The sequence below is a fragment of the Cheilinus undulatus genome, linkage group 3 (assembly GCF_018320785.1).
Source record: "Cheilinus undulatus linkage group 3, ASM1832078v1, whole genome shotgun sequence".
Lineage (NCBI taxonomy): Eukaryota > Metazoa > Chordata > Actinopteri > Labriformes > Labridae > Cheilinus > Cheilinus undulatus.
In genome coordinates this window covers 33,963,214-33,989,222 of record NC_054867.1, presented here as the reverse complement: position 1 = coordinate 33,989,222, position 26,009 = coordinate 33,963,214, and the positions used below count along the sequence as shown (strand labels likewise).

At 39.0% G+C, this 26,009-nt stretch overlaps 3 protein-coding genes across 7 annotated transcripts; 1 reads left to right on the top strand and 2 right to left on the bottom strand.

Annotated features, from left to right (window-relative positions):
* On the bottom strand, nucleotides 1–1,475 carry rbp7b (retinol binding protein 7b, cellular). The gene is made up of 4 exons (XM_041779145.1): nucleotides 1,317–1,475; nucleotides 824–1,002; nucleotides 627–728; nucleotides 1–91 (listed from the first exon to the last, which is right to left on the bottom strand). Exons 1-4 carry the CDS (start codon nucleotides 1,387–1,389, stop codon nucleotides 38–40), a joined length of 408 nt encoding a protein of 135 aa, XP_041635079.1. The 5' UTR covers nucleotides 1,390–1,475; the 3' UTR covers nucleotides 1–37.
* Nucleotides 1,476–1,880: 405 nt separating this feature from the next.
* On the top strand, nucleotides 1,881–5,002 carry LOC121507310. The gene is made up of 6 exons (XM_041783591.1): nucleotides 1,881–1,954; nucleotides 2,040–2,102; nucleotides 2,186–2,265; nucleotides 4,355–4,485; nucleotides 4,771–4,837; nucleotides 4,923–5,002. The coding sequence occupies exons 1-6, from the start codon at nucleotides 1,881–1,883 to the stop codon at nucleotides 5,000–5,002; spliced, it is 495 nt and encodes a 164-aa protein (XP_041639525.1).
* Nucleotides 5,003–5,185: 183 nt separating this feature from the next.
* On the bottom strand, nucleotides 5,186–21,495 carry h6pd (hexose-6-phosphate dehydrogenase (glucose 1-dehydrogenase)). 5 transcript variants are annotated; one of them, XM_041782597.1, is made up of 5 exons: nucleotides 21,439–21,495; nucleotides 13,439–14,096; nucleotides 13,244–13,361; nucleotides 10,398–10,667; nucleotides 5,186–8,838 (listed from the first exon to the last, which is right to left on the bottom strand). In XM_041782597.1, exons 2-5 carry the CDS (start codon nucleotides 14,069–14,071, stop codon nucleotides 7,493–7,495), a joined length of 2,367 nt encoding a protein of 788 aa, XP_041638531.1. In that variant the 5' UTR covers nucleotides 14,072–14,096; nucleotides 21,439–21,495; the 3' UTR covers nucleotides 5,186–7,492. The 5 variants fall into 5 exon arrangements, with proteins under 5 accessions (XP_041638531.1, XP_041638532.1, XP_041638533.1 ...); XM_041782598.1 differs by lacking the exon at nucleotides 21,439–21,495 and adding an exon at nucleotides 21,363–21,417; XM_041782599.1 differs by lacking the exon at nucleotides 21,439–21,495 and adding an exon at nucleotides 21,238–21,258.
* Between the last annotated feature and the right edge of the window lie 4,514 nt (nucleotides 21,496–26,009).

The following is a 26,009-nucleotide window of genomic DNA, read 5'->3' as shown; positions in this document are numbered from 1 at the left end:
TGCATGTAAATAAAGTTTATTGGGCCCAACAATCAGATCACAGAGTCCTTTTATAAATTTGCTTGCAGACTTGATCTTCACAGGTGAGTTCCTAAAAAGTGGAAATATGAAGTTGTAAACACCATTATATTCTTTAATAATAAAGCATGAACAGGTGAGTGAATGGTCTCCTTTTTCAGGTTAAGGAAAAGCTTCTTCTGTAATCAATTAGATACAATGCCTATGAGAGGTATTCACTTCCTTGGATGTTTTACACTTTTATTGATTTTATAAATCAGTCATGGTCAATTTAATTTGACTTTTTCAGTTAAATGTCAAAGTGAAGACTGATTTCTACAAAGTAATGTCAACTGAATAAAAATGTGCTGTGTAAAATAAGTGATTGCATAAGTAGTCACTCATTCCCTGTGTTCCTGATCTAATTCAACAGAGGTACACTTTGACATTAAAGAGATTCTTTGCATCATTTTAGTCAAAAATGTCTTATACATACATGTCTTATGTATGAAAGGTGCTATACAAATAAATGAAGTTGAAGTAGAAGTTGGAAAAATCCAAATTATATTGTCCATGACTGATTCATAGGAACTGTATTTTTATAAAGGAAAACAGCTCTAAAGGCCTACCAGGTGAAGCTCATCTCCCTGAATCCAGTGAAGCCACCCTCGGTTCTTCTTCTCACCTCTCTGAACACACACCAGTTTATCATTTTCCAAGTTCACCACAGTCTGAAAGAGAACAGAGTCAAACACTCAACTATACATACACATGGTTTCTAATTGTACATATTCCTGCAATTACAAAGAGTAGTCTCTTTTTTTACCTGGCATGACCTGTTGTCCATTCCTTTGGTCACTTCTATGAACTCTTCTCCTATTCTGAATGAAAACTCATAGTTTCTGAAAGTAGTGATGGTCTTTATTGTGAAACAGTCTCCATCTTGCTCAATCAGTTTCTGTGGCTTCAACATTGAAGCCATCTTACGTGTTGCATAATCAATGCCTGTATTTCAAAATGAAATATTTTGTTAAAATAAATTAAAACTTGTTAATTTTGTGTCAAATATACACTTTTAGCTTTTATTTCATTCTACTCTGATGAGAACCAGTCAAATGTATACTGGTCAGGGATTTCAGATAAAGTTTAATAAGTACTTTCACGTTTAACTTCCCACTGACAATCAGAAAAACTAGAAGAACAAGGGATAAATCCTGTCATCTACATCAGTGAAACTCACTTTTATCACTGAAAACATTTAAAGCCCCTCTGAATGTCATTATCTATTTAAAAAACAGTCTTTAAGGAGTGACACTTACCAAGTGCAACCATGTATCCCTCAAAATTGACACTACTGATCATGTCCCATGTTCCAGTGTAGCTGACGGGCATCTTGAGTGTTTATCTGACCCTCTGGGAGACTGAACAGCCCAAGTATACCAAAAAATCTGGTTTAAAAAGACGGAGGGAAATGATGCAACGTGTGTCAATGTGGAGCAGGGGTGATATGCTGCTTTTTGGACACTTACAAAGGAGGAGCACTGGAGGGCAGAACATGACTTTCTAAACAGAAAAGAAGCAGCTATTATGTTCCTATCAAGTCTAAATACATTTAACAGGAACATAATACAATCTTCATACATTCTTTAAAGTGTGCATGATACTCTTCAGGTCTGTTGGAGCCAGCGTTGACCCAAAATACTCCAAACCTAATCTGCAGGATTACTTTTATGTGCAAATGTTCAGGTAACACAATATGCAGCACAAGTGTGTGAAATGTAATCCTTCCTGCTCACATGTGGAACTGCAGGCTGCTTTTCTTCAGCCGAACACGTCCAGCCATCTGGATCACCGTTTACGAATAAACGTGTGCCTGAACATTCATGTTCCTCTACATGTTAATCTTCATGGCTTACCACAGCAGCAGATGGATACCGAGGAGCAAGAGGTTAAAATTGTAAGCTATTACAGGTTATGTATGCTTGGATTTGATATAAAAGAGCACTGTATTAATTCTAATTTTGTTCATGTTTAATCTGCAGTCAGATCGTGAATGTGGTGTTCTCTGTGCTGGTTCTGGTCCCTCAGTTCTACATCATGGGAAGGTAACAGGTGATAAACCAGAGCTCATAAATCAATATGACAGAAGGAATGTGCATTAATTGATCATGAATGTGTGTTTTTAAAGGCCAAAATCATCAAGATACTGCAGCCAGCCTCTTTTAAACAACCTGTCAGCCTCCATTGCCTTCTCCTTCATAGCTGCAGGTACTGGTACTGGAGAAAAGCTTAACTCTTGTCTTTAATCCTGTAGGGTTATCATAAAGTGAAGTGTGCAGTATACTCTAGAGTGTTGAAAGGTGAAATTTGAATGTGCTTTTTAAAAATAGCTTGATTTGCATCACACACTTGGCATTTAAACATCTTATCACTGCAAATAAAAACTGTTTGCTCTATCTATTTATAGCACCGATAGTTGAAATTACACAAATGTGTTTGCAACATTTGCAAAAGCAGGAGGAACTGGTGAAGGGTGAGAAACATTTGTTCCTCCCCACTTCCACCCGTTTGCCAACATACACTACAAGGACAAAAGTATTTGGCCACATTCGTTAATTATTGATTTCAGGTGTTTCGATCAGACCTGTTAACACAGGCCTATAAAACCAAGCACCTAGCCATGCAGTCTCCTTTTGCAAACATTTGTGATACATGGGTCGTTCTCAAGAGCTCAGTGACTTCAAGAATGGTATTGTGATGGATGCCACCTTTGCAATGTTTCATCCTTGCTTGATATTCCACAGTCAAGTGTAAGTGATATTAATAGAAAGCGGAAGTGTTTAGGAACAACAGCAATTCAGTCCCAAAGCAGAAAAATCACAAGAGCAGGGTCACAGTGTTCATTTTATCGACTAAAACTATGACTCAAAATGTTTGTCGACAGCCTTTTTTTCCGTGATAAAAACTAGACTAAGACTAACAAAAGTAGATCTGTGATGACTAAAAGTGACAAAAACTAAGTTTAGTTTTTGTCAAGATGACTAAAACTAGACCAAAATGTAATGCAGTTTTCTTCGGACATTCAAAATCCATGATATTTCTCTACTGGTGGTAAATCTGTCCAAAACAGTGAAGCTGTATCTATTCTGCCTCACAGCTGTAAAGAGCAGGGGCCCCAGGTTTTGGCAGGGTGCAGAGAATACACTACCATGGTTTGGTACCAGATTTAGGCAAGAGAATAAATGCTTGGACTAAAAGTAAAGACTAAAATGTGAGGATTTTTTTATGAACTAAAATTAGACAAAAAGTTTTGAGTTTTCGTCAACTAAAACTAGACTAAAACTAAAAGGATAGAAATGACTAAAATGTGACTAAAACTAAAATGCATTTCATTTAAAGACTAAGACTAAAAATAAAATGGCTGCCAAAATTAACACTGCAGGGTCAACATCGTGCATGAAAGTTGCAGACACTGCTGATTCCATAGCTTCATGGAAATGGGTTTCCATGGCTGAGTAGCTGCATGTGAGCCTAAGATCACTAGGTCTTACAAAGACTTGCGCTAGTCTGGGTGTGGTGCATGCTTGGAGAACATTTCCTGCCTGAAGCCCCTTATCTCCAGTGAAGGACAACCTTAATGCTTCTGCATACCTACACATTTTGGACAATGCTATGCTTCTATATTTGTGGCAACAGTTTGGAGAAGGCCCTATTTTATTCGAACATGACTGTATCCCAGTGCACAGAGCAAGGACTATCAAGACATGGTTTGATGAGTTTAGTGTGGATGAACTTGACTGGCCCGCACAAAGCCCTGTCCTCAACCCCGATCACACACCTTTGGGGTGAACTGGAATTCAGATTGTGATCCAGGCCTTCTCATCCATCATCAATACCTGACCCCATACATGCTCTACTGAATGAAAGGGCACAAATTCCCACAAAACACTTGTAAATCTTGCGGAAAGGCTACCAAGGAGAGTGGAGGCTGGTATTTCATTACAATGTCATTACAGTTCCTGTTGGTATAATGGTAGGGTGGCTGAATACTTTTGTCCTTGTAGCATATTTGTACAATTTAGACAGTGCGATCTCTCTTTGTTACAACATTGACCTCAGTTTTTTTAATAATCGATACCAATATTATTAATATAATGGAGATTTTGCCATTTGGGCTATGTAGACAATTGCAGTAATTTGATAGTGAGAATTGATGATTATGAACAATAAATTACCCAACATACCGAATCTGTGACTTAAATTTTCGAGTTTTCTTTACTGATCTTTTATGGGATTATATATGAAACACTGCACAGGTAAAAGGAGAAATGAGGTTTAACTTGAACTCTTTCGATAGGTTTCTCAGTCATATTCACATTGATAGACCCGGTTCCTCAGAGCTTGTGGGCGTCTTATCATGTGTTTGGGCTGCTGACATGTGGACATGGACTGTGCACGGCCATCCTGACTCTGACAGCAGCATCATGTGTAAGAAACGTTAGCATAGACACTCGCCAATCACTTCAGCAGGTACACATGATCAAAGTTGAAGGGTCACAAGAGCCTGCCAATAAACATGGCACATTTAAAGTCTCTTAAATCACCTTGCTTCCTTGTTCTTATGTTCGGTTTGAACTTCAGTCTACATGTGTAAAAGCATTAGTTACTGCCCTGTGACTGGCTGGTTAAAGTGTACCTAATAAACTGATCTGTGAGCATACCAATAGTTCTACATAATAACTGCAGCATAAAAACGATTTTGTACCTTCACAGGCCAATACCACGCCTGAGCTGTACTACATGTCCCTGTTTTTAACAACTGCTTCTCTTCTCAGTACAGGTGAAGTATGCCTCTTTTTAATGTTCACACATGCATTATGGGGCCTTTCATTTCAAAGGAATAACACCTGCTTGTGTCTGTTCAGCTTTTTTCCTAGTCAGAGTGGGACTCTGGTTGACTATGAGGCTGTCTATGATCGACTCGCACAGCAACAATGAGTGGTGAAGCAGTCCAGCTGTCCCACGTTGACACCTGATACTTCACATATTAAGATTTCATGTGGTTTCCATGCCAGCAGACACTTAAAACCATGGGAACAAAAAAAACAAAAAGGAAAGTGACTTAATCTTCATCACGTTTTGGAGCTCACTTCATAAAAATACCAAAAGCAGATGTTTGTATCTCAAATTTTAAAGCTGGTGCATTTTTATTTGTTGAACAATCAATATTTATGTCATGTTTTCACAAATTACAGAGTAGATTCTGAGTATGATTACACGAAGTGAAAGTAAAGCTAAACGTTGTAGGAACAGCTTTAGAACAAAATGAATGTGTAAAAATAAAATTGGAGAACTTTGTGCTTGCATTGTCAGTGTCCAGAAAAACATCTTTACACTAATCGTCATTACCACCATCTTAATTGAAAATTTCACACATGATAAGCCAAAATTGAAATAAAAAAGTAAAGAGATAAGATATAATTATAGGAGAAAACATCATTTTCAAAAATGTAGACAAATAAATAATCACTGTCACATGTACCCATGTTACAGAGCATAATAAACTATCAAGTGATTTAATATTTATGACTTAACAACCATGATTTAGTACAACAAAACACTAATGCTCATCATAGCGGATCCAACCATAGACTGTATAAAGAATGGATGGCACAACACAGCATCAGAAGTGAAACCAAAACTGACTGGCTGCAGTAAAGGCTGTAACATGCAGTCCCACTTCCTCCATGTTAACAGATAGGACATGGCTCAAACCAATCAATATCAATCTATATTAATGGAAGAGGCATGACGTCAGTGCTGCTGCTCATTCAGCTGATCCCTACTGTATGGACGCTGTCTTCAAATGTGTGTTATGTCAGCACCTTTCACAGGGTTATTTTTGTCTTCAACTCTGTGCAACAGGAGGAGGCTGAAGTACACTGTCCATCTTTAGATACAGTCTTTGGATCCAAGAGGCACGATAATTTGATTGCTGAACTAATCAGAGCTCTACTTTAATTTAAAGACAATTTCTAAATCACCTGAAAATTAAAATAAGCTGCCCTTGTGTGAATTCTTTCTTTAAAAAGCACCTGAAGATCATAGGTATTGGTTTAATAAAGGAAATGTGTGTGAGTCAGGAAGGTACTTCAAACATGATGCACAAAATATGTTTAAAAACCCCTAATCACATCAGTAACAAATGTTTTCATTTCATGCATCAACATACAAAAATGTATTGTTAAGGCATCAATCTGGATTAGTATCCTTTAATAATTTATAAAATTTAAGGTAAGTCACTGACACCCAGAAATGGAAAACATACAATCAGGAGGTATAAATCCCACTGTAAACTGTATTACTGCCTGAGATCATTTATGTGTTTTTAACAAGTATCTAAACTGTCTACAGCATCAGACCTTCATTAAGTGTTCTACTTTGCACTTTGCAAACTGTAAAAATGTATATAAAATATATTTATTTATATATATTGTAGATATTGACTAATCTGCCAAATGTATTTAGGCTTGCACAAAATATAAAAACTCTGAATATAAGTTACTAAAAGATGATGGGAAATGGTGGTTTAAGTTCTGAGTTTCAAGATTTACATCAGCTGTTTTCAACTAGAGTTTAAAGGCTTGTGTCCACTGTTGACGTTTTGTGCTGGTAGCACCCACAACCTCAATATGAATTCATTTCTTGCCAGTGATTACTGTTGCTAGGATACAATGTTGTTTAACAGCTCTGCCACTTCCCTTGGTAGTGAACAGTGAGAGTGCTATAAATTTCTCTGTATGCTAAAAATGTGCTATTATCAATTGTTTGCAGATGATGTCATGTCACAGAGAAGAGCTCCAGATGGGGGGCAGGAAGTGATTTCTGCATGGAGAAGAATCAGTTTCTCCCCAATCAGAGTTGATATAGCAAAGCCTGACCCAAGAGATACAAGAGTTTCACAATTTTCAACTGATAGCACTGAGTCCAGCAATGATGATGTTTTTGAGCTTAGAATGCATTAGCTCATATTTCTCAATAGAACAGGCGCTGACAGATATTTTTAAAAATTAGTGGACACAGGCCCCAACACTTTGACTACTAGTTTTTAAAATTTTCATTGTTATAACCCTTAAAATCTTACTGTGTTGTTGATGTCAGTCTGTCCCATTGTGGTTTATCTGGAACTCTTTCTTGCGGTTAACTCTTGTTTGAAAGCTTTTTTTAGCCACATGAGGTGACATGCATCAGTCACAAAAAGAATTTCATAGCTTTAAACAGCTTTAAATGTACATTTCCCCTGTCAAAATTAAGAGTGACAGCCATGATACATTTCTATGATATTTCAATGAGAACTGTAACCAATGACTGGTTGCAATGAAGAAAGCCACGTACGAAGTTGTAGCATTTGTGATCAATAAAGTCATACATGTAAACTGCTCCTTTAAGTGCTGGTTAATTATCTTCCAGTCAATTAAAACAGCCAGAAATGATACTATCCTAAAAGGGCATCATAGTCTAGGTACCAAACTAACCTGCCATCAGAGGGCTTCACCCCAGTGATGGGCCATTTCTCTGGGTTGTCCTTTACTCGGCTCAGCTGGGTGATCATTTCATGTTTGCCTTTACCCATCACTAAGAGACCAACCCTGTGGGCTCGGTTAATGGCATTAAAAGTGATACTCATGCGCCTGTGAGGCTTGGCGGGACTCTCTGTCAGGGCCACCAGTCTCTCTCCATGCTCTCCCAAATTACTCCCTGGGAAGAGGGAGGCTGTGTGGGTGTCATAGCCGACTCCTAGCAGCACAAAGTGAAAACTGGATCCATTAACCAGCCTCCTGATTTCTTTTTCATACTGCAGCGCTCCTTCATCCTCCTCCACACACAGACGCTGGTTCAGCTGCACCGGCATGGGGTGGATGTTGTAGTAGGGAATCCTCACGTGCTGCAGCAGATGGTCGTGGACATTTCGGAAGTTTGAGTCAAGTTCAGTTGTTGGCACACAGCGCTCATCCACCATCCACACGTGGGTGTCCCTCCAGGGGAAGGAGAAGTGATGCAGAACAAGGTGGTGGAACAGAGCAAGGGGAGATGATCCGCCAGAAAGGGCGAGATGGAAAACACCACTCTCACGCACCGCTTCCTCAGCTGCTTCCTGCAAATCAGCAGCTAGCTTCTCCACCAGCTCCTCCGCCCACGCAGACACCATGTCAGAGCCCCGGAATTTACCCTGCATCACCTGAAAACCCTTTGTTGTTGTCGCACTCATGGGATCATTGCTGATGATTACCACCTCGCTGTTGTAACTAATCTCTTTCCCTTTTAAACGCACATCCAGCAGGTCTCCATTGTCTGCTCCTCCTGGGTAGATGCGTGGAAATGAGCTGGCTATGCTGATGAGAAGTGGTGTCCACATCCCCCAGGAGGCAAGCAAGTTTTCAGTACTAATGAAACTATTTTTATGCCCAGCAAAAATATGAGAGATCAGCTCTGTATAAGCTTCCTTCTGCTCTGTTGGAGTCTGCACATAGTAGTCTGAAACAGGCAAACCCAGAATGCTGACGTCTTTGTGCTCTGTCACTTCTTTCCACTTTAAATCTTTATAAACAGGTTTAAATAAATTCTTGCTCACAAGGATTGCTGGGTATTGAAGGTTGCCATGGCCAAAGTGGAAAACTATCTGTTTGGGCTTGCAGTGAACGCTGTTGTGGTTCTGGAGACAAAAGATGTCATTCTTGAAAAGTATGCGTGCATATCCAACACGTTCATCCAACATCTTCCCTGAAGTCAAAAGAATTGGGACTCCTTCAAACTGGGCCTCATCGATGTGTGCCAACACAGCTGAAATACACAAAGAGGAAGAAAAGTTAGCTGAATAATGTAATATTTTAAAATTCAACAAAAAGAACACACCAGTTCCTAACAATCAAAGAGAGCTAGATATGTACCATTTCAGTTCCACAGGCCTATTCTGATTTTTCAATATCTTCCTGGTTTGATCTGCTGATGCTAGAGACTGTATTATATTGCAGTATTACAATATTCAGAGATACATTCCTAATGCATATTCAGTCACAACACTCCCCCTTCTCCCCCTAAAATATGAAATATTGTGCTCAGCTTATGTCTGAGCACAAGATTTTATAAGCCACTCTGTGTTCACGTCCTTGTAGCTGCACATGTAGTTTCAAGTTTAATTTCTCTCCTGCTGTTGTGTATCAAGCTGCTACTGACAACGCCACATTTCCTGATGTGGCCATTCACAATAAAAGCACTTGAGAAAAATTACAACTACAAACTTTAGTTGTGGAAAGCCTGTCTGAAATAACGGCTTTATCATTGATTCAACTTAGCTTTAGCAGAGGTGGATGTACAGACCTAGTGAGTTTTTTTATAGCTCCTTCTCCAACCTTGTTTAACTCCACAGCTCACTTCTTTGAATCATCATAGACTTAAAGCAACCAATTCAAAGCTAAAACAAAACTTTAAACAGTTGTTTAAGCTTTTATTATATGAAGATGCTCTGCACTTGCTTTAACTTGCTGTCACAGATACCAGACTTGGAGAGGAGAGTACATGTTTTACCTCGTTGCTGTGCTTCACAGGCGGCATTCGGCTTGTTACCTGGCTGCTCTTTGGTGTCAGAGGGAAACATGCTAATGACTGGGATCTGTCACGGCTGTTGTTTGTCACGTCACTCTGCTACACTAATGGTGGTATCAGTTATGCCTCTGTGTGCACACCTGCATGCATTTAAACTGGTGTAGATAGTGTTGCAAAAATCTATTCTGTGGCAGAAATTATACCGGTGGCGGATTCCGGTTTACTGCCCACCACTGGCTTAAACTGACATTCATTTATTGAACACCTTAAAATAGACTGTTAATTGACTTTTTATTTTAAAAGGAATCAAACTGCACCAGACTGTAGTACAGACAGCTTAGTAACTGGATTATGGCTCATGTGCAGAGGCTGGTCTTCAGGGCAGGTAGCCTATGTCTGGGTCTGATCGACAACTCCTTTCCCACATTCTTACACTGTCCTCCACAAATAAAGGGGAACAAGCCCAAAAATACATCTTCATAATCTGCACCCCTCCATCATACCCTTTATTTCCTGTATTCTAGTCTATGGGAATCCACACAGCAGTCAAGCTGATCCAAAATAGGTAGAGATTTACTCTGAGGTATGCTAGTAAACTTACATGTTAGCTTGTGTGTGAGGCTGTAGCATTACTATTTAATTTGCTGTGCTCATTAAACGGCCAGAGTGTGCACGCGTTTGAGATCAGCACAAAAACAGTTCTATCTTAGAGGACCAGCAGCCTCAAAGCCATCTGATTTCAGTCACCCACCGATACATCTGTGCACTTTGAAATGAACATCTCTTCAGTAACTCACCTGCAAATGTTGGCGTGATACTGACGTGATCTTTTGACACATTGAGCTCCTGCTGAACCTGAGTTTTGTATGCTTGGTACTGCCCAATCACAGCTTGATTCTTTCCTATAGGTAGCAGGGAGCTGAAGAGTTGTAGCTTGTTTTGAAGGACCTCCTCACTGCTGGTCAGATTCACAGGGAGCTGCATTGTCAACAGGGTCATAACTTCAGTCAGGTGGTTCTGTAGCACATCTCTGATCACCCCGTATTGGTCGTAGAAAGGAATGCGACCTTAATGACAAAGAAAGGAGAACCATTAAATTATAACTTTACCTTAAAATGTAAAATAAAAGCCCATCCATATTAAAATCTCTTTTAACATATTTCAGAGGCATTGTTTATCACATTATATGACCATTAAAGCAAGAGGTGTTTTTTTTATTTTCCTATGTTACATTACTGACTGTTCTGACTGCACAGAGGAAAAGAAAGGTTTGAGGAAACTCAATAGCTCTAAATTAACCTCTATGCTGCACTTATCATCAGAAAATTTCTACATACAGTACATTATATATACTATATATAATATATACTATATATAATTATATAGTATATATAATAGTATAGTATATTACATATATTATATATAATTCCTACACTTTATAAAACAGTGATTTTTACCACAGTTTAAATGATTTATCTGGTGGTGGTGACCAATATCACAAATACTCAGTCCTACAGACCTTCTAGCTTCTAGTGTTGTCTAGCTAGCTGAGGGGAGACAAGAGTCTTGAAGAGCCTTGTACTGAGCTAAGAGGCTATCTGAGCCCTTTAACATATAAGAAATCCTAATTTTTTCCCAAACATGTTTTAATTGAAACTGTGATGTAATATCAACCGAATAAACCTTGTGGGGTAAGCGACTGAGGGATGATATGCTGTTCATAAATGAAACTGTGCTACGAAACAGCTCTTTAATGTTAGGCACTGTAGCTAGCTCCCATTTGAGTGCCAGTTTCCTTTCCTCCATCCTTTGTCGTTATTTAATCCACATTGAAAAAGCCAAACTGGTACCAAACGAAGAGCCATATGGGAGCCAGCTCTAGACAACCAGCTCTAATTAGCTGAGCCATATGACACATCTGCTTTGTAAAAAGGGACCATACACGGGCGGCTTGTCCAGGCTTTAGACAGAGGCTAATTTTAAATTCCTGCCTGCTGCCAGTTCTCTGTGACTTTTTAAATATTTTTAAAAATTTGCCAGGATATTTCCCTACTTTCAGGACACAAAAGTAGCTTAAGAATCAAGAATGTTTTTATTATTGCACTTTAAACTCTTGGCATAGTGGTAAACAGCTAAAAAAATGCCTTTTGGTAGGGTTTATCTATGAAATGTCATCTGCAAAGAACCTATTAACAAACTCTCTCTGTCAGTGCAAATTACAAGATGATTTTTAATTGATATGTTTACTATATGGGGAAAGATTCTTAGAGTTTTAAATCAATTTTATTGAAGCTCAGTTTAGGTCATAATTGAATATAATCAATGGCCTAAAAATCATATAGGTAGATAATTTACTTTTTCAGATTGAAACAAATCAACACCAGACTGTCACCTGGCAAGTCCACCTTGCAAAGCTCCAATCCACAACATTTGTGAGGAACCAATAAAGGTCCTGATCAATCAGCATCATTTGAGGAGAACAAGGCGGTAGCTTTGGGCAGGGTTTTGCTGTACTGTGAGCTGTTAGCAATGGCTGTCTCCAGTGTAGCAGTTAGCTCAGATTTAGCTATATTAAAGTGAACTGGACAACATTTCTTTATTAAAAAGGGCAAAGAGCCACACTGAAAGCTTTTAATAATGAAAAAACTGTTTTTGCTCTTCTCCAAACCTGTTTTGGCATGAGTTTAGAGGGCAAACTCTGAGATACCAAGTGCAGAGATAGTGAAAAGGAAACTGAGGACTGGCCAACTGGTCTAACCAAACACAATGATTCTGTTACTGACAGTAGAGAGGCCCCACCTAAAACCAGACTGATTCTGATCAAGCCAATCACTGTTCAGGAAGTATTCAAAAAGCTGGTTGAAGACTGTGTGCTCCAGTATTTTTGACAGGAATATAAGAAGTAAACCGGCCAATAATTTTTTCAACTGAGTTGAGAGGAGATTTTTTGAGCAGTGATGTGACCCGCGCTTGCTTGAAAACTGGGGAAAACACCACTTGACAGGGAGGAGTTGATGATGTGTGTTACTGCAGGGTTACTTGTGGGCTTAATCACCTGCAAGAGATGTGACGTTACTAGATCAAGCGGACAGGTTGTGGGACTTGAATCAAGCAGAAGCGTAGCGACTTTGCTCTTGTCAGTGGAGAGAATGAGCCAAGTGAAGCATCGCTAGCTGGTGGCAGTAAGCTGAGTTGATCAGGTTCAGAGAATTGATTACTGATGGTAGAAACCTTGTTGGTGAAGTTTGTGCAAACATGTCCAGTATCAACATAGTGATGGGTTGTGGGTTTGAAGGAGAGAGGAGTGAGTTAAAAGCAGAGAAGAGTTTGCGTGTATCAGTGGCAGCACAGATCTTTGCTTGATAAAATGCCTACTTAGCAGATTTTAACACAGAGGAAAATTAGGCCAGCTTTTGCTGATAATCAATCGTCAGTGCATTTTATGTCTGCTACCTAATTTTGTCTCCTTGCTCTGATTTGCCTGTCATGTATGTGACAAACAGAACCTTTGTCCACTCACCTTACAAGAAATTTTTGAAAAGTCCTGCCCTTCCTGAACCCTTTGTATGGGAGATTTCTCAGATGAATGTGATGTATGTCCATGCAGTGGATGTATGAAAGTCTATCTGGCTTGTCAGATTACCTTTTACATCCAGGGTCTCTTTCAGTACTATCTCCACTCTCTCAATGTAGTGCTTGTTCCAGATTGGATCCAGAAACTTCCTGTTTTCTATCCTGAATGGAAGAATCTTTGCAACCACCTATGTACACAAAGAAAAGCACATGCCCTTAAATCAAACACTAATAACAGAGTCCCTTATGTGTTGATTCTTCTTACCTGCTTCCCCAGGTAATGATCTATTCTGTACATTTCTTCATCTTTCAAGGAGCTCTCCAGCTGAGATGCCAGTACCTGAGCACTCCTGAAATCATGTCCAAAAGGTTTCTCCAATACTACCCTCAGCCATGCACCACTAACTGGCCTGCAGCTGCTGTTTATTTTCTCAGCGATGTCTGCGTAAGCAAATGCTGGCACTGAGAGGTAGAAGAGCCTCCCTGCCTCAGTCAGTCCCTCCTGCTGAAGCTGCTGCTCAATATGCTTGGCTAGATCCTGATAATCTTCTAAGGTCTTCAGCTGTCGATACTCGGAGAGGCGCAGGAACTGCTCTTTCAGCAGAGCGCAGCGCTCCTGTGACACATCCTTCGGACAGGTCACTGCCTTCAGGATGCCAAAGAAGACAGGCTTGGCTTTTTCAACAGGTGACAGTCCCCCACCATAGAAGGAAAAGCTGTATCCACTGCTGACCTGGTTGACGTAGAGCTCGAAGAAGCCCTGCCACAGGTACTTCTTTGCCAGGTCACCTGTACCTCCCACTATCACCACAGAAACATGGCCTGGTTTCTGTGTGTCCTTGCCGTTTCCTCCCTGGGCACACAGAGAGACCAGGAGCAGGATCACACACACCAACATGCTCTGCTCCTAACCGTCTAAACTCCTGTAACACAGCAAAGAGACAAATTACATAAAGGAGATTATCAAACATTACTGAGCATAATGGACACTAAGCAGTCACAATTACTGTCAGGGGGTTGCAGAATTGTAAAACCCAGATGTTTTCCCTACCAAAAAATGTTTTGAATGGTAACTGGTCTTTAAAAAAATGGAAATCTGCCTATCAAAATCTTAAGAAGCTAGGCAAAGATCATGAATCTAAATGTGTTCAGTCTTCTTGTCTTAAAGAAAAGCAGCAGTGCATCAATAATTAGCTAATAAAGTCAGGAAATCATTTTCACCTGAAAATCAAACAATTTCAGTGTCAAAATAGATGATTTCTATTATACTCATTTCAGTAGTAATAAATGTTGTGATTAAAGAAAATTTAGCATCTAAGTTCATTTTTTTCAAAGCTTCATTAATTTAAATATAAATCAGTAAGCAACTAAACCAAAGTTTAATACCTGATCAGCACACTTAAAAATATTCATTTGCAAAGATTCTGCTATTATACCAGTTTAAATAAAATACAAAGACTTTAATTCAGCCAAACTTAAACATCTAAGAGCCATAACAGAAAACTCAGTTCAATCTAACAGTTAACTTACACTTCAAATTACCTGTACACTGGAACACAGAGCTCTCCAAACAAAATAGAAAACCAAATAGTTGTAATAATATATCAGGGGATGTCTCTGTTCACCGCTGTCTTTTAAAGTCCCCTTGGAGCTGAAGGCTGTTTAAATGATGAGTGTAATGATCAGTGGATGTTGGTGGAGCAGTTATGAAGTCTTTGGACTTTGCTCGGGGGCAACAAGCCTCTAACAGATCTACTTTTGTTGAAATGTTGGGAAAGTCTGTGCAATTAAATGGTGGTTTTGAAACGATAGAAAGCCGTTTACTGAGAAAGACAGGCAATGCTGCAGCAAACAAATCTTTAGTCATGCTTGATAAGGAGGGGGCAGCTAGGCTGGAGGAGTTAGGTGGGGAAAAAAGGCTAAAGGTTAGTACCAGTAATGTGTACTGCACTTCTGGAAAATGAGAATGTGTGTCAAGCTTCTGCATCAATAAAATGCTCACACACTGAAGAAATAACACTACTTTTTCAGTACAGAAATGCACTCAACAATAAATATATAACAAATTAGATATTTCTTTTATGTGCAAGGCAATATTAGATTCTATTATAGACTTGCTTCCATATTACATTTTATTAAATGTCACTGAATCCTGTAAATCAACATGTGTCATGAATTTATGTAATAAATGTAACAGCAAATTGGTCAAGGATTTAAATTCTCTCATAAAACTATGCATCTGTACCAAAAGAGATCCATGAAGACACTACGTGAAAATATCTAAGCGGAAAATGTTCAATTTCTTTGGTAAATTATGCCACTAATGTGGCATTAAGTAGAGATAAAGGAATAAAGGGCTGAATACAGAAGTCTGGTAAAATCATTTCTTTGTAACTCTATAAAATGTCTTGACTTTTTCTGCAGTCATCAGACCCAACCAATGCTTACTCAAGTGACACCACTGGAGGCATTTAATCAGATTTTAGACAATATTATTTGGGGTAACAAAGACTTTGTACAGCAGTTTTTCCATTAGAGTGGCAGTCTCAAAAACATTCAGGCAGATTCTTTTAAATTCCCTTTAAAACCAAAATTTGAAATGCTAATGACTCAAAAAGGTCACAACTGTGCTCCCATGATCAGTGCCTTAGTTATGAAAGCCAAGGGAAAAAGTGATAACCACATAGTTATGCATGATGGAAATAGAATAGTCAGTGAAAACAATGAAATAGTCCAAACATAAAAACTCATTTACTCTAAAATGGAGCAATTTCATACCAAAGTTATGAGTTCTATCTTTGGTTTTGGTTGTGCATTTAATCTGTGTACAGGCTTCAATTAATAATGTTCAAAAGACTGTGTTTCCTCAAAGTAAACAATGAGTAATGAAATAAATGTGTACACCTTGATGAGGACATGGTGCCTTTTACACACACTTGGATGTATTATGCAGCTGATTATCGTTAAGGAGCTTTAGTGAAAGTCCAGGCCGGGATGTTTTAATATGATTAACAACATTTATTTTCCCCTCTCTCAACAGGGAGACAGACAAGTTGAACAGAACACCCACAGGATGACGCTCATTATGAATGACTGTAACAGCTGGATTTCCCGCATGCCACAATCATCATGTTTACACAGCAGCAACACAAACAGCAAAGGCCACAGTGTAAAGGTGACTGATTCAACAACAACTCAGTTTAAAGTTCAGTTTAACGTTGTACGGTATTTATTTAGTAAAAGAACACCACAGCTGGGATATATACATTTCCAAACTCAATATTTCCAATCTATTTTGTTCGTTTCATTTTCAATATTTAAAGTATGCGCTCTTATCGCTGTTATTTTGGTCAGAGTAGGAGTAGGATTTTTTTCATTTCTATGCAGTAAACATGGCAACGTGTCAAACAAGAAACTTTGCACATGCACTAGAGGTATTTGAAATGTTTATTTGATCTCAATAACAGAAGCTGGGTGTTACAAAAAGGTGTTGTTCTCAGCTGGTGAGATCCATAAGTGGGTTGCAAGTTTCAGTGTGACAGGCCAGATAGATGGTTTAAAATATTCATAGCATGAGATATTTTTCGCCCATCTGGGCAATAGTCCATAAAGGACTAAGTTTAGGAAGGGAAAAACCTTTTAAAAAAAATCAGGGGATCATTGGTTGAATGTTCCGTCACATTCATTCAGAGCAACAAAACATGAGACATAGTAGGTAAAATATTGTCCAGTTTGATAAAACTGCTTTACTAGTCGCCATGGTTATATGTTGCAGTACAATTAAACAGGGCTGTTACCCTCTTTCTCCTCAAATGATTAGTACGGCCATTCTCTGTCTCGGAGCAGGCATTTCAGCTCTGCAAGCTGGATCCGCTGGTGACAGACATGGAATCTGACCAATCAATCAGCTTTGCAAAGTAACACAAAATGTGCCTGATACAAAATCATCTATGATACATGGAAGCCCTGAGTACATACATCCATATGTTTCATTTTACTCTATTTCGTGGATCACCACTGAAAAAATCAGTTGGAACTAAAAAAGTAGAAGAAAAGAGGCCTGAACGTTCCCTTTGACTGTACAAAAATAATCCTGAAAATACTTTTATCGTCAACTCTGTTAAAAAAAAACATGAGATATGTCCGGTTTAGAGAATATAAAGAAAGCTTCTTCCCATACAACGTGGGGCTGGAACTCAACATTTTCTGACTGGGAACAAGCATTTCAACTTGAAGCTCTGCAAGACGGATCCCCTGTAACATGAAATTGTGCCTGGTATAAAGACTGTGGTGCAAAAATCTATGATATATGGAAGCCCTAAGTGGACATATTTCCATACTCAATTTTTCTGTGAATACAGGTAAATTTAGTTTTTTTTCCTCAAGACCTTGACTCATCTATTTTGCCATATTGGAATAACAAAGCTGATTTTCTCATGAAAATCCGCTTCTTCTGAAGATCTAGGCCTATAGAGAACAGACAGATTTTAAATATAATGGACTAGGAAATAGAGCATTATGAAATTATTAATGCATGTCCTTCCAGGTCTTCTCTAGTGACGCACTTCTTATACATGTTCTTGTCTCATCTCAGGCCCAAGCTTCAACATTATTCTCTACATGTAAATGAGTGGTTGATTTTTTTTTTCTTTTATAAATGTAGGTTGAGATTTCTCATTAAGAGGGTGGCGGTGGGCTCTAAAGCCCTGAGGCATCGCATACAAAGTACACCTAACAGTAGGATTTCTAAATGAATAAAATGTGGTAGAAATGTCCAGACCTACAATAAAGGCTGAGCCAAAACCTGAAACAGTACAAAGTCTGACATTTTAGTGTTATTTTGAAATTCATGATATTTTCTAGCTATTTATAGGGACTTTGGACAAAATCTCTAAAGTCCTTTCTCTTCATCAATTTCAAAATTAATCATTATGTAGAAAAGAGACTAAAATAAAAAACACTGTATCGTCTCATACAGACAACAGCACAGCAGCACACCCTAAAGCAAGCCCGTTCAACACCACATTCCACTTTAGTTTCCCCGATGAGCAACTATTTTTTCCTGACAGTAATCAAAACAAAAGGTTATTTTCCCCATTCTGGCTTTGACATCTTTCCTCCTTATTTACATTCCAATATGAAAATCATCCGCAGTTAAAAGCTGTGTTCATTTTCCATCAGCAAAGATAAACTAACCTCCTGACTACACTGATATCCATCATTTGCCATAAAGAATTGTCTTTAGTTGATACATGAAATGACTCTCGATGAGAACCCACAAAATCCTGCGCTCACAGTAACTGGTGAAATTACGATGATGTTTTCTCTTATGTTTGCATTTAAGGGTTGTATAAGGATAAGCATGCAGCACCCAAATCACATGCAGTGAAGACTTGTCTAATGACTGATGGGTCTTATTCATGATTTTTTGTATCTTTGTGGCCACATCAGTCACAGCCAAGTGCCCTAAAGTAAATCACACGAATCTTCTGACAGAGCAGCAGGAAATCATCTGATTCATCTGTCCTGTTCAAATGTCTTTCATTTTGAACTCCTGGGATAATAAAACCCCACCTTTGGTATATCATCACCACCAAAGGATGTGATTAGTGTTCTGAATGCTCTCATCTTACTTCGGCTAGTAAATATTAGTTTTGTTTGCTCAAATGTTGGGCTGCATGGTGACGCAGAGGTTAGCACTGTTGACTCACAGCAAGAAGGTTCCTGGTTTGCTTCCCGGTCAGGGCCTTTCTGTGCAGAGTTTGTGTGTTCTCCCTGTGCACACGTGGGTTCTCTCCCGGTACTCTGGCTTCCTCCCACCACCAAAAACATGCTCATTAGGTTAACTGATCACTCTAAATTGGCCGTAGGCGTGAATGTGAGCGTGCCTGGTTGCCTGTCTCTATATGTCAGCCCTACGATTGACTGGCGACCAGTCCAGGGTGTACCCCACCTCTCACTCAATGACTGCTGGGATAGGCTCCAGCCCCTCTGCGACCCCGAACAGGATATATATTTTTTTCTTATTAATCTGCACTCACTACCCCTTCATGACAAAATAAAAACAGAAGTTTAAAAAGATTTGCAAATTAATATTAAAAAAAACCCCTGAAATGTCACTCTGAAATAAGTATTCAGACCCTCTGCAAAAATACTTGAAATTTCACCTGTGTCAAATAAAATTGACTGGGCATGATTTAGAAAGGCACACAGCTCTCAATAAAAGACCTCACAGATGACAATGCATTTCACAGCAAACCAAGCCATAAAGTCAAAGGAGCTGCCGAGACAGGATTGTTGCAAGGCACAGATCTGGCGAAGTCTATAGAAAAAGTTCTGCTTCACTAAAGATTCCCAAGAGCACAATGGCCTCCATAATTCTCAAATGGAAGAAGTCTGGTACAAGCAGGACTCTTCCAAGAGCTGGTTGCCTGGCCAAACTGAACGAACAAAGGAAAAGGACCTCAGTGAGAGAGATGACCAAGAACCCAATGAGTCACTCTGACTGACTTCCTGAGATCCTGTTTGGATATGGGACAAAGTTCAAGAAGGACAACCAGCACTGCAGCCCTAAACTGATCCGGGCTTATAATAAATTGGCTAGACGGAAGGCTCTCCCCAGTGCAAAACACACGAAAGACTGCTTGAAGTTTGCAAAAAACCACCCGAAGGACTCTTAGACTGATAAACAATCATCACCTCACCCATTCTGTCCCAACAGTACAGCATGATGGCAGCATCATGCTGTGGGGGTGATTTTTCAGCAGCAGAGACTGGGAGACTGGTCAAAGTTGAGGGAAAGCTGGGTAGAGCAAAGTGATATCCTCGATAAAAACATGTTCTGAGTGCTCAGGACCTCAGACACCTTTCAATTTGACAATGAGCCTTAGCACACAGCCAGGACAACACAGGAGTGGCTTTGGGACAACTCTGTGAATGTCCTTGAGTGGCCCAGTCAGAGCCCTGACTTGAACCCTATAGAACAGCTCTGGTGAGACCTGACAGTGGCTGTCCACAGCAGTTCCCATCCAACCTGACTGAGCTTTAGAGCTCAGTTATGTCAATGTAAAATTCCAGTTTTCTTTTAACAAAAAAACAAAACAAAACAAAAACTTCAATTTGTCATTATGGGGCACTGAGTGTAGATTAATGAGAAAAGATTAATTGAAAGGATGGTAGCATCAGGTTGCTACTGGAAAAGTGGAAGGAGCCTGAATACCTTCTGAATGCACTGTCTACCTTCAGAAAAGCAAATGCCTAAGTCTATTTACAAGACAGGTGTGTATGACAGGATAAATACACCTGCACACTGTCCATATTATACACTGATAACATTGCAAGCTAAACTTTGCCTGGTTATTTTTGCAGAGCCAAATCAGGCATGATAAAAAAATCTGCTCTCATGAATACTTTAAATCAATTAAACTCTACACACTGAAAACTTGTTTGAACTAAACAACAGTAAATGAATTCAACTTTCTAATACATGCATTTTATAGGCATTTAAATAGTTTAAAATATCCGAAATGATTTTTTTTATCATCATCTTTTATTTCGAGAGTTAAGGGAGAGTGCCATGGGTAGTCTGTCATTGAAACGTTGCAACGACCGCTACGCTAATGACAATCGTTCCAGGTTACAGGGTCTCTGAAAGCATCGTGCACGTGTTGCGCTTAATTCTGTTACCCGACAAAATGTGTGCCAGCCTGCCACTATAGCTGACCTATTCCTCGTTCTGGTGAACACAAAACACCACAAAAATCAACTTGTGTTGATGTCACGGCGTTAAATTTTTCATACAAATTAAAAACACAGCTTAATCTGCAAAATGACGGCAGAAGAGAGTTAAAATAAGAAATCCAATCGCCCCCTGCACGTAGTTTTCGTACAATAGCGTAGGTAACGGTTAAAGACTGTCTAAAAACATAAAAGTTGCTGGACTCAACAGTTAGTTCACACATTAAGCTGATTCGTCAAATCCCATTATACGTAGATAATCAGTTTATAGTAGTCGTTTCCGTTGGCAATAAAAACTGATAAAGACACATTGGCAGACGGACTTACGGTGGACTTCATCGGTTTGTCAGATTACACCTGCTAGCTGTCCAACTTCACTTCCGCTAACATTACAAACACACAATTCTCCACAACATTTCCGGGGAATGGTACAAATAGTAAGAGAGCTATACCGTTAAATGTGTTAGCACCAACAAGCACACTTAGAAGACGCAGAAAGACTCCTTTTAAAGTAATGTGGACACAAACCTGCCCCGTGGTGGCATGAACGATCCTGCAACGCCGTCAAAGCCAGCCAGCTTCCTGCACTGGTCACGTGATACCTTCCTGATTCTGAGACTACAGACTGCACAGAGAATGTGTTGGTCCTTATTCTCTGAGATTTAACCTACGTTTGCCTTCAGTGTGGGAATGAAACTGTATATTTCCATGCAGGTACTGTACTTAAACACAGCAGAGGTGCCTGTACTCCATGTTGAGAATGCAGTGTTATTGGGACCTGAGGTTGAATGGGGAATGAAACATAAAATAGCTCATTTTCTCAGCCACAAGGATCAATTTTAGGGCTATTACTTTTTAACTTGTCCTTGTACTAATCAGTAAACAGTAAATTGCATTCTAAAAGTATGTAGCACTAATACAAATAGAGAAATGGTAACATAAACTTACACAACTGAACAAAACATGATATGACATAACCACAATTTTACCAAAGAAAAAGTACTTTATATTTTAGAGTACCTGTGAGGTGTTTTAGCTGGTAATGAAAAAGAATGAGATTGAGAAGGGACCATATATGTTAACTTCGATCAGTGGCCCATAGTATTTTAAACTTCCTGTTTCCTCCAGAACTTGTATAATGCAGTTTTACATCTCTTTGCATCACACAACAGGGGCCCTAACATCAGAATTAACCACTAGGTTAATGAAACACACATCATAAAGGTGAAGAGTGTTGCTAAATGTCATGATAGGTTTGGTGTGTGTACGATTTCAAGCAAGGATGAAAAATCATACGATAACATCTATTAAAACATATGGCCATTTTGTCTAACAACCATGGCATGTTCTTGCATAATAACTCACCATAACAGGATAACAGTACTTTATACTGCAGCGTAAGTTTACAAAAATAAAAGAGGGATCCACTGGTAAACTTGACTTTCTCATCAAAATTTTCAATGAAAGTTCTTAAAAAAGGCATGATTTTTGGTCAGTTTTATAACTTTTAACAGTTTTATTTAACTTATGGTTTTTGTCCATTTCTATTTTCACAGTGACCCTTCTGTCAACTTGAGATTATTTATAATCTGTGTTCCTGTAAGGTTTCCTGATTGAAATATAAGGAAAAATAACGGCTACAGTTTCAATAGGGTCTTCGTGCCGAGGTTGGTGCTCGGCCCCTAAAAATAAGTGTTATGAATAGTGAAATATACCAGTTTTACAACAGTATACCAGTTTTATTATGCTTAGATGGCATTAATCAGGTTTTATATAGATTTTGAGTCTCACCACTGCAAAAATTCACTTAGTAATTCAATATTTGTGATTTTTATGGTCTCCTATTGAAATCATAAGATAAAACTTGTACTTGTATGGTATCCTGATGCCAGTCATGTCTTGCCTCCCACAGAGGTCAGAATTTAAAGGAAACCTTACCAACTCCTATGTCCCTGATACCCATGATGGCTCTGTGAGGTTTGACCTGTCCCGGTTCCATGCCTCGTGTCCTAAGTTTTATGGAGAAGCAGCACGTCGAGTCCTTGTGAAGTGTCTTTATGTACCTCAAAAATAAAATAGATATTTTTAGTAAAATATTTCTTAATGTGTCAGTAAATATTTCTTTGACTTTTTATGAGTTTATTTTTCCATAACTAACATTTTAATATGCATACACAGATGGAAATTTAAGGAAATGCTAGAATTCTCAACATGGTCTCATGATGTAGTTTTATTTGCATAAGAATTTTGCATACTTTTCTTGTAAGGATCTAAATACTAGCAGACACTGCATATAGATAACAACCACTACAACCATCATGGTCCACTGTCTCATATAAATCAGATACTTCTCTTCTTTTTAGACAGGATGTACAATGGACATAATGTGCTGAAGCAACCCAAGACTTCTCTTGCTCTTTATTCCTTTTTTTCACTGCAAAGCTTTACACGCTTATAGGGCATTGAGGAGTAGAATTTAGGCCAATCGCATGACACAGTATCCTTATTATTCAATCAAATAAAGCTTTTTTTAAAAAAATTTTGGCAATGCATAGTTTTCTAGCTGAATGCTTTTAACATATTTTATGTCATATCACTACACCTTTCAAAATGGGTAATCTTATGCAAAGAAATACATAATGCTGAGGAAAAATTCCCCATCTTAAATCCTGCATTTGTGTCCCTAACTGCTCCCTGTCACTTGGGGGCAGCTGTAGACTGCAGAGTATCATCCACACAAGAGGGACCTCTGTTGGGCTCCTTGTGGTATCACTTCTCTCTGTGTACCTCTTACAGACTGAAGCTTATCGTGCTGTCATCAATCAAACACCAATGGGTCTTTCTGCTCCATCTTCAGCTGAAAAGCAGTTTATTTTTCACATGTGGGCACAATAGCCAAAGCTTCCCCTGAGACTGCTGGCTTCTTTCTCATAGAAGCAGCAGCCACAAGCTGGTGTTTAGGATCCCTATAAATTCTCCTCAGGTCTTATTTACGCTCAAACTTATAGGAAGAGTAGAACAACAGCTGCCCTTTAGCAGACTGCCGATTATCACAAACTTAAAAACAACACAGTAAAGAAAATTCAGAATAATACAAAGTGCTGACTTTAAGGGGATAAGCATCAGCTCCTGTTTGCTCAGCATTGTTCAGCTGTCTCTCGTCATTACTCTCTGAATCCAGGCCTACCTCAAACAAAGCAGGTGCCCTTTTGGCCAAATAATGATGTGATTGTTGTTGACCACACTGACAGTCGGCCTCTCTGGTCCTCCCTTTTTACTCTCCTCAACAGTTGTAGCGCTCGTTTCAACACAGACCTTGACTCAGCACCTCCATGGTCCCATCTGACAGATAACATTTGTTAGCAGCAGCAATTTGGCAAATAAACCTTTAAAAAGGAAATTGTAGGACAAAAAAATTAGAGTTTTTCATGCTTTTCAAATATTTGGCAGCATTTGGGAGTATTATGTTGCTTGGGTTTTTAAATTTATGAGTGACTTTTATTTTTCAATTTTTCAAAAGTGTTGAAAACTTAAGTTGGGTAATAAATTGAAATCTGATTATAACAAGGTGGCTAAATTTGCCGAGTTGGGTCATGACATTCAATAAAAACATCTAGAATAGCTACTTAAAGGACTTTTGGGTGAAAACGACCAATTTTAGGAGTAAAAAAATTAACTTTTCCTCATAAAAACATGTTAAATTGTAATCTCAATTCAAACTTTAACATATAGGCTGAACACACACACTTGCACATTGCACACCCCCTCCATCCCCTCCACTACCTTACAAACAGCTGTAATGCCTGTGATCACCATGTAGAGCCCTCCCAAGTTGGCCGGCCACTGTGAAATGTAAACAGTAAACAGGATGGTGCATCCTGCGTGTGCGGCCTTAAAGTGTGTGCGTCACAGTGTGTTTGTGTGGAAGGCAGGGGAGGGGGTGCTGCTAAAGAGAGAATGAGCCCATGCAGAGCGTGCTAGCCCAGCTGTCACTGCTATAACCACAGACTTGAGAGACCCCAGGACGTAAGCTTGGAGGGCCACTGTGTATGTGTGTTTAAGTGTGAGTGTGTGTTTGTTGTCGCCTCACGCCCCCCTCCTCTCTTACAGACATTCTCCACAGCCCCTGGCTTCCTTCCTAGCCTTTGTTAAGCATGCGAGGCAGACTTTGTCAAGCTGAGCACACAATCGAATGCATATGAATGTGTGCTGTCATCTTTATTGGGCCCCCTCTGCCAACAGCCATTACATTTAGCACGGCTCTTTACTGAAGAGGATTTCACTTTCGGGCCCCCACTCTGACTTGCGAGACGAGGATTAAACTGACCTCAGTGTGGGTTGAATTTGAATACACAACCTGCTATTACAAGCTTTATTCAAGGCAGAGAACGAATGCAAATTTAAATCAGTCTTTGTTTCTTGGAGGCATGTTCTGGCTTGTTAACCCAGTGATGTTTTTATCTACTCTAACAATGTATCATATTGTATGTTTACTTTTTTTTATCATTTAAACATTGTTGCACCAAATACAAATCTTTGCACCATGTACACTGCCTATAAAATATTCAACCCATTTTATTTATTTTATAAATCAATCATGGTCAATAAAATTTGGCTTTTTTATTTAGAAAAAAAATGCTTTAATGTCAACATGAAAACAGATTTCTACCAAGCAATGTCAATTAAATATACATATATAATGTAAAATAAGTAATTGCATAATTATTCACCCCCTTTAAAGTGACTGACATAATTCAACAGAGGTCCAGTCAATTAGTGCTACTAGTCTCACAATTAGTGAAATTAGGATCACATGAGTGCAGTAAATGAGTCTCAAGAGATTGTTATATAAAAAAATCCTGTGTCTGGAAGGTTGAGTCACTGGTTAATCAGTATTCCTGGCTACCATTTCACCATGAAGACAAAATAACACTCCAAGCAACTCAGAGAAAAGGCTATTGAAAAGTATAAGTCGGGATGGATACAAAAAATGTCTAAGGCACTGAACATCCCATGTGAATCCATCATGAACAAATGTAAGAGTATGGCACATGTGTAAATCTGCATAGATCAGGCCATCCTAACAAACTGAGTGATCA

What these genes read in the sequence shown, in the direction of transcription:
- rbp7b (XM_041779145.1), bottom strand. Translation starts at nt 1,389, where the DNA reads ATGCCCGTCAGCTACACTGGAACATGGGACATGATCAGTAGTGTCAAT. An exon ending in TGGACAACAGGTCATGCCAG is followed by an intron (nt 729 to 823) that starts GTAAAAAAAGAG and finishes GTTCTCTTTCAG; the next exon opens with ACTGTGGTGAACTTGGAAAA. An exon ending in AGGGAGATGAGCTTCACCTG is followed by an intron (nt 92 to 626) that starts GTAGGCCTTTAG and finishes TCCACTTTTTAG; the next exon opens with GAACTCACCTGTGAAGATCA.
- LOC121507310 (XM_041783591.1), top strand. Translation starts at nt 1,881, where the DNA reads ATGTTCCTCTACATGTTAATCTTCATGGCTTACCACAGCAGCAGATGG. An exon ending in AGGAGCAAGAGGTTAAAATT is followed by an intron (nt 1,955 to 2,039) that starts GTAAGCTATTAC and finishes TTTAATCTGCAG; the next exon opens with TCAGATCGTGAATGTGGTGT. An exon ending in TGCTTCTCTTCTCAGTACAG is followed by an intron (nt 4,838 to 4,922) that starts GTGAAGTATGCC and finishes GTGTCTGTTCAG; the next exon opens with CTTTTTTCCTAGTCAGAGTG.
- h6pd (XM_041782597.1), bottom strand. Translation starts at nt 14,071, where the DNA reads ATGTTGGTGTGTGTGATCCTGCTCCTGGTCTCTCTGTGTGCCCAGGGA. An exon ending in AGAGACCCTGGATGTAAAAG is followed by an intron (nt 10,668 to 13,243) that starts GTAATCTGACAA and finishes TTTGTCATTAAG; the next exon opens with GTCGCATTCCTTTCTACGAC. An exon ending in TATCACGCCAACATTTGCAG is followed by an intron (nt 8,839 to 10,397) that starts GTGAGTTACTGA and finishes TGTGTATTTCAG; the next exon opens with CTGTGTTGGCACACATCGAT.